Source organism: Tarenaya hassleriana, unplaced genomic scaffold, assembly GCF_000463585.1.
Source record: "Tarenaya hassleriana unplaced genomic scaffold, ASM46358v1 Cleome168, whole genome shotgun sequence".
Lineage (NCBI taxonomy): Eukaryota > Viridiplantae > Streptophyta > Magnoliopsida > Brassicales > Cleomaceae > Tarenaya > Tarenaya hassleriana.
In genome coordinates, this window is record NW_010965103.1 from 147537 (window position 1) to 156067 (window position 8531).

At 31.5% G+C, this 8531-nt stretch overlaps 1 protein-coding gene and 1 long non-coding RNA gene across 3 annotated transcripts in view; both read right to left on the reverse strand.

The window, feature by feature from the left end:
- LOC109116529 overlaps window positions 1–120 on the reverse strand; it is an 8181-nt gene extending 8061 nt beyond the window's left edge. For both annotated transcript variants that reach the window (XR_002024048.1, XR_002024049.1), the window contains exon 1: window positions 79–120. This is a non-coding gene — a long non-coding RNA (uncharacterized LOC109116529). The remainder of the gene's footprint in view (window positions 1–78) is intronic.
- A 5458-nt stretch (window positions 121–5578) lies between these two features.
- On the reverse strand, window positions 5579–6561 carry LOC104809807. Its single transcript, XM_010535884.2, has one exon. The coding sequence runs from the start codon at window positions 6475–6477 to the stop codon at window positions 5803–5805; it is 675 nt and encodes a 224-aa protein (XP_010534186.1). The 5' UTR covers window positions 6478–6561; the 3' UTR covers window positions 5579–5802.
- Between the last annotated feature and the right edge of the window lie 1970 nt (window positions 6562–8531).

Here is an 8531-nt window from a genome sequence, read left to right on the forward strand (position 1 = left end):
TCGAACTTAAGATTGTTGGGGACGGCAGTTGTTGACGACGGCAAAACTCCGGCAATTCGAGCGATTCCAGATAAGTACCTGAAATTAAAAGATTATTTTGTCGAGGCCTGTGAAGCACAGTTTCCTTAAGTTCGATTTCCGTGCCACCTCTAAAGCTTCGAGGCTATTGGAGCACGGTGAACTCCCAGGATACAACGACCGCGTATTTGGAAGAAGCTTTCCAAATACCAAGCGAACTCAGAGAGAGATATGAGCAAATATGTGAATGCTCTTTTTCTCTAGAATGCTTGTTTCTTTTTTGTGTGTTTTATGAGCTAACCCAAGACCCCTATTTATAGTAGAGGGGAGAATCTCAAAACAAATCAATTTGAATTTCAAAATTCAAATTTGATTTTATTTTGATATTATCTCAATATTATCTCAATCATATTTGATAGATTTTCTGCGGATTTGAATCCAATTTGAATTTGAATTTCAAATTCAAATAAGAATATTCTCTTAATATTCTGCAGATTTAAATTTATACGGACCGGGCTTCTCACGGGCTAGGCCCGTTTTGATTCTATCAAAAAAATACACACACATATATACATACACATACACAAATATATGTATAAGAACTTTCCAGGATACTCAAGCCTTAATCCGGGAAACAGACGTAATGTTCCGCACAAGAGTTGCTTCGTTGCAGTCGGTAACTCCTGATCTTACAGAGCAATGTATTCAGTATTGGTTTTCAAAATTTTTTTGAGGTTATTGTATTCTGGGTTTGAGCAGGCTGATGATGCCTAAAATGCCACTTTGGCTCCTACTATGTAAACTCTGTACATTATTTTAGTTAATCAATACAAAACCTTATAAAAAAAACACTTACAGAAGAGGAAGATGTGGTTGTGTGGAAGATAGGTGGCAAGCCTACCGATACTTTCATCTCTAAAGAGATATGGAAAAATTCAAGGATACAACCGAAAAAGTGGCTTGACACATAATAGTTTGGTGCAGATTTGGTACACTTAAACACTCCTTTATCACTTGGCTCTTTACACTCGAACGATGCCCGACCAAGGAAACAATGGCATCTTGCCTCAACACGGACATGTTGTGTCTCTTCTGCAGGAACAAAACGGAAAACAGGGATCACCTCCTCTTGGATTGTGTTTTCACGCAGGAACTCTATTGCTCAGTCTTGAGGAAATGGGAAACCCTATCACAGCAATCTACATGGCACAATTCCCTATAATGGTTGTTGGGGACGTGCGTGGGACTGCAAAATCCGAAATCATGGGGCTTGCATTATATGGTAACTTCCCATTTACACCATTTGGGCTGAAAGAAACTCCAAGATTCACTCTTCCAAATTCAAGGACACGGTCATACTTGATATAGACATCGATTGAGGATTCCGAACCAAAATGGCGGGAATCCGTTCGACACACCCGAACATCCGTGATCTATACCCTATGGCGGGAATGAAATGTCAGAATCCACGACTCTACATTCTCAGACGAGGACACTATCTTTCACATCTATGATACTACTCTTCGACGGTTGGCGGCATCTTTCCGGAACGAAAAAACGAACCTCGCATCAGCAATATTACAAAGATGGTTTGGATAATTATTATATTGGTTTCGGTTTGGATTATCTTTACTATTTTTGGGTAATTAGGAAAACTTTATTAACCACTAGATCAGAGAGATATCGGCCGCAAGGCCTCTTTTGATTATTTTGGCTTTTCATCTTTTGTATAGATTGAAAAAGCATTTTGTACAGATTCGAAAGTAATAGAAACACCCATCTTTAACCCCAAAAAAACTTTGTTGCAGCTATATGGTTCAGCACTCCCTAAACGTCATGTTGGCAATCTTTCACATGGAGTCTTTTCTGTAATTTTAGAAAAAGCTCTTATATTGGATTTTGTTAGCCTTTCAGTTGTATATGACTAACTACACATGTAGAAACCACTCTTGATGTACGAGTTACTTTACAATATAATATAATATAATATAAATACACCCTTTAACAAAAAAAAAAGAGTCAGTTATCGGACCTCAATCATTATTATATTATTTTGAACAAAAAGTAGATAAATTGGGTTCGATATGATTTATTTCATATTAATATTAGTTCAATTGATTAAATTATAATGGAAATAAACATGAATTGTTTTGGTATGGGTTAACCCAGTAAGATAAAAATAATTTTTAAAACAAGAAAATTTTGATGGATTTGAGATTGGTTTCTGTTGGTAACGTGACTCAAAAGCAGTTTTAGGGAAGTTTTAAAGTTTCAGTTTATGGTAGCAGTTATAAGTTGTTGGTTTCTAACGGTTTATTATTTTGTCTATAAAAACATGTATTTGCGGATGTAAGAGATATTGCAGAAGGTTTGGTTTTCTGTAATCATTATATTCAGTTTCAAAGCACATAGAGAATCAAACACAAGAGAAGAAAAGTGTCAGATTTATCTATGTTGAGAGGAAACCGAGAAGGGTTTGTTTGTGTATTTGTGTATGTATTTATGTATTGTGTTAATGTAAGAGTGTTTTATTTGAGAAAGATAAAAGTGGTATCAGAGAGTTTGAGGTCTTTTTAGGATCGATGGGAATATGGGTCAGAAAAAACGATTTGATTTTTTTTTCTATTTTTTTGTTCGAAAGAAAAAAGAGTTTGTTTTCTCGTTTTTTTAAAGAAGAGTGTGTAAAGAATGATCACTTTCAGAGAGAAACTTCGAGGAGAACGTTGAAGAATGCTGGTGACACGGTGGTGTTGAATATTGTTGTAAGCATGTTGTTTGAGGGTTTAACCCTCAGTAACGTAAACCCATTTTTTGCGGATTCGAGAAGAGGCATATGTGCACTCGAAAAACGCACATGTAGACTCGAAACGGGGCAATTATGCACTCGAGAAAGGTTTGAAGATTGTTTTGTTTTAGGAGGAGTACCCGGTGGAAGAGATCTGAAAAAACCGGTGCTGCCTTGACGGTGAAAGTAGAAATTTTTTGGTTTTGTTGTGAAAAAAAAGTCTGTGCGATTCAAGCTAACAAGTTTGGTTGAGTGTCACTGTTGAAGAATATGGTAAGGCTGTTGGGTTTTTTGACTTGGTCGCGGACTAGGAAATGAGATGATTCTGAAGAGCTTTTGAGTCAAGGAGGAGGTTTGGTAACATGACTCAAAAGGCAGTTTTAGGGAAGTTTTAAAGTTGCAGTTTATGGTAGCAATTATAAGTTGTTGGTTTCTAACGATTTATTATTTTGTCTATAAAAACATGTATTTGCGGATGTAAGAGATACTGCAGAAGGTTTGGTTTTCTATAATCATTATACTCGGTTTCAAAGCACATAGAGAATCAAACACAAGAGAAGAAAAATGTCAGATTTATCTATGTTGAGAGGAAACCGAGAAGGGCTTGTTTGTGTATTTGTATATGTGTTTATGTATTGTGTTAATGTAAGAGTATTTTATTTGAGAAAGATAACAGTTTCAACTTAAAAAAAAACTTAAAAAGAATCAGAACTAATTAAAGTTACAACTAAATTTAGATTGGTTATTGATTTGATCCCATTTATTTTTTTAATTAAAACAAGGAAAAATTGCATATAAATATCCGAACTTTTACAAAATTCTCAAATAAATATCTCAACTATAAAATTTCCAAATAAATACCTAAACTTTTTAAAACTTCCACATAAATACCCAAACTTCTAAAAAATTACCAAATGAAACAATATTCGTTGACGGCAAGTCATCAATTACCGACAGATTCTGTTACCAATTTAAGGGATAATCACATATAAATACCTGAACTTTTACAAAATTCTCAAATAACTACCTAAACTATAAAACTCTCAAATAAATACCTGGACTTTTCAAAACTGACTTATAAATACCCAGACTTTTAAAAAATTTCCAAATAAAAGCAAAATCTATTAACACCGTTTAATTTATAACGGAATCCGACGAAAATTGATAACACAGTCGATTAACGCCGTCAACGAATTTTGTTTTATTTGACAAGTTTTTAAAAGTTTGGGTATTTATATGGAAGTTTTAAAAAGTTGAGGTATTTATTTAGGAGTTTTATAATTCAGATATTTATTTGGAAATTTTGTAAAAATTTAGGTATTTATATGCGATTATACCTAATCGTTAATGAATTTTGGTTTTATTTGGTAAAAATTTTAAAAGTTTGGGTATTTATATGGAAGTTTTAAAAAGTTCATATATTTATTTAGAAATTTTATAATTCAGATATTTATTTAGAAATTTTGAAAAATTGAGGTATTTATATGTGATTTTTTCTTAAAAAAGTATAATCGATTAAATATTGAAAGTTTTGTGTAAAGTGATTTTTTTTTCCAGAAACTTACCCATTTGATTTAAAAAGTCTAATATACAAAAATAGAATTTGACTGATTGAACTGATATTTATTCCTATTCTTGTTAAAAGTTTGGTTTGTTTTTTTTTTACGTTAACAATCCTATTTATCCTTATTTTTTTCATTTAATTTCACTAAAATATATTCAACATTCAACGTATATAATTAATCAACTATCTAACGTAAAAAAAAAAAGGAAAGTGGCATGACTGCTTAGATGATACTATCCTTTTACTAATATTGGAAGTATGGTTTGTCCTTATTTTATTTACCTTAAAACTTATATTTGCCCTACTTTTTTCAATTAATTTTGCTACAACATACAAAATTCATATTTATGTTTTATGCTTGTAAGTTGAGCAAAAATATATTAACTATGACGTTTCAACCAAAAAAAACTATGACGCAGGAAATATTTTTCTGCAAGTCGAATAGGTTTTGAAAATTCATAATCATACTAAACAAAGCAAAAAAAAAAATATTTAAAATATTTGTAATAACAAAATGACTAATTTAAAGTAATAAAGAAAATAGTTGTTTTATTTGAGAAAATAGTTTTCATCAACACCAAGTTATAAATACAATATTAAATAGTGTACATTTTCTTCTATTTAAACAAAGTAATTAAGTTTTTTTTTTCTGTAAGTGAATATACTATTTTCAGTGAATAGATACTGATTTCAATTTATTTATTTATTTAAACAATTGGTTATTTATATTTTTTTATAAGATTATGTATAAAAGACAATTTCATATTATAGTATTTTCTATATGTTTTCGTTTATAAGATTTTGTATACATCACAATCTTATATTATACAACAATTGATGATTTAAATTGAAAATATTTTAACCTAATTATGTATCTAGTGTTATTTTAGAAATATGTTACCAACACATTTATAATGACCCAAAATTCGGTATTTCGGATCGGTTGAATAGTCATTTGTATTATAAAAAAATCAGTTTATTCTATAATCAATCTCAAAATCTCATATCTATTACGGAAATCTACAACAATAAAATTCAATAATTTAAATCTAAATATTAATTTCATAAATAAATTAAATTAAAAAAATCCAAATCATCATGTCTTTTACAACTATTGAGTCGAACCATATGATCTGTTTTACCTTTTATTTTGGAGAAAATTTAAAGGGTGAACTACACATATAATTTTACAAACTATATATTATTAAATTATCTCATAGATAATATCTGAAAAATTGACAAAAAGAAAACAAAACTTTAGAATCGTGTGGTTTTTCCTTAAACTTTTAACCCAAGTGACAATAAAATCAATATTTTATTACAAACACTCACCGTAGAAGAAATCAACACATGAACTAATCTTCAAAGTCAACCGTCACATTACCCCCAAAGCACGAAACCAAAAAAAACATTTTCATTTTTTTAAAAAAATTGATCAATCTCCCCGACGATCTCTGCTTCCGGTGACGGGGAACCCGATACCGTGTCTTTTCGACGGAAAAACAGAGAACAGCAAGCTACAAACGACACCAACACCCATCGGAACAATGTCCAAAACCTCCTTTGTCTGACTCTCCGGCGACGGGTAAAAGCAACTCAAAACGTTGTTGTCTCTCAAAGCCACGGCTCCAAAGACAAGAACAGAGAGCACGGCATGGATCCAATCCATGGCTCGGATACGATATTTGGAAAGATCGGGTAAACCCGCACCGGATGGGTCCGGATAATCGAACATCCACATGCCACGGCGAGTGACGAAACCGTAATAAACGTTACCGTCGTCGGCCTTGACACTGTCGGTGAACGAGGTGAGGAAACAGGAGAGGGCGAGGAGGGCGAGGAGCACTGCGGTACAAGCACGAGTGGTCATGTCACAGACGCCGTTTGAGGTGAAAGCTGGGGTGAGGAGCTGAAAGGCGAGCAGGGTTCCGGTGGGGAGGAGGTTGGCTAGGTTAGCCGCCATGGTCAAAGTCTGAGACATGGCTCGTTGAGACATCGATCGTTGTCTCTTGAGCTGGGGCTGAGCCTGAGGGTTCGGTCCCGGCTCGGGCATTAACTCTTGTTGCTGGTCCGCTGGGTCATTGGTGGTTCTTGACCTAAGGGAAGACATTCTCTGTTTTCTTTCAACAGATACTTTGTGGCCTTTTGCTTTGGTTAATGGGAGATTTTGGTTGTGAATATGACGGAGTAATATATAGTCGAGGATGTAAAATAAACGTGAAGGTTTATACCGAAAATAAATAAATAAACGTGAAGGTTGAAGCTTCTTGGTTTCTTGACGTGTTCAACGTTTCAGATGGGGGCGGTCCATGCGCATATGTATATATGTATATATGCTTGGTCATATATTCGCCGTCACCTATCGATACATTCAACATAGGTTACACATATCGGTTTTGTATATTTTTTGGTTTGTTTTTTAAAAATAAACTTTTTTTTAAGGATTTTAAGTTGCCTTTTTATGTTATTTTTGTATTTATTTCGGATTCAATTTGAATTCGATTAATTTACTTTAGATGAATGGTATCAAATTGGCTTCACAATCAAATTTAATTCGAATGCAATTATACTTATTCCATTTGAATAACATCTCAACCCTAAATCTCTGCCTATAATTCAACTTTTTTTTTTATGAATTATATATATATATATATACACATACGTGTTTCTATGAGTAAAGGTTGATTTTTGGGGAAAAGGTTGCAAGAAAGAATCCAATGGTATTTTTGTAACGCTTACCCAAAATGGCGGTAAAGAAAAAACAAAATGCCGATAAAAAAAAAGCCAAAATTATCGTAGCTTTAGAATTAGCGAGTAAATCACATATTCTCACATGATTTATGACATTGAACGGATAATAATAATAATAATAATAATAATAATAATAATAATAATAATAATAATAATAATAATAATAATAATAATAATAATAATAATAATAATAATAATAATAATAATAATAATAATAATAATAATAATAATAATAATAATAATAATAATAATAATAATAACAACAACAACAACAACAACAAAAACAACAACAATAATACTAACATTGTCTCGTTTTAGCACTGAATCCACCCAATTTTTAAAGAATGAATTTTTATCAAAGGAATTTTTAATAAATTCAAGATTTTTAATATGAATTTTAAATTTAATTTTGGTATGGAATCTCATATTTTCGTTTTGTTTTAATTATTTTAAAGTTTGATTTTTTAGTTATAATTAAGATTTTATATTAAATTTGGATTCAATTTCTATTTGATATTTGGATTCTCTTAGAAATTTATTTTTTATTAAAAAATATTTATTTGTTTTTAAATATTTACATTTCATCCAATTTGTAATCATTCTTTTATATTCCATTAGAATATTCAACCTAGTTAAGATAATATCATCACTTGTTGGTTTTTAAGTGTTTAATCAATTGCCAACATTAATTAATCTCTTAATTAAGCCAAGTGTGAGGCGAAAGACACGTTCGGAATGGTTGACCAAAAGACATGTCAACTTGTCAAGCATATATTTGTTTAATTTTCTATTTTAAAGTAAAACAAAACATTTTTAAACTCTAAAATATAACAACTACACGAAAGCATTTATCGTAAATCATATGCCGTTGATTTTTATTAAAATAGTGCAAATAGGGTGATTTTTATTTTTATAATTTCTATAACCGGAAATGCAAGGAGTAGCATACCCAACAATTATTATTTTTTTAAATAAACCGTAATAATTGGTGGAAATTAAATCTGTTCGATTGATTTAATTATTGATTTTAGGAAATATTGACCCCGTTTATCTTCTTCGGTGTTTCCCAGTCCGAGTCAAAGAGGAACGACGTCGTGTGAGTAAAAAAAGACAGCATGACGGCGGCTTCGCTCATTGGACGGTATAAAATAGAATTGACAATATATCTACAATACCCATGAAACAAAAAATTAAATAAAAAAGACTCATTATCATGGCAAATGAAACAAAAACCTCCAAACATTTATGAATAGATAAAAAAACTTGATAAATTTTGAAAAAAAAAACTGAAAGAAAAATAAAATAAAAGAAATGACGCAAATCGTAACGTCTCTCTCTTTCCTCAGTCACTTCTTCTCACTCTCCTCACTCACGTTTCAGCGCTCTCTCTCCTATAACTCGCGATTTTCCTCA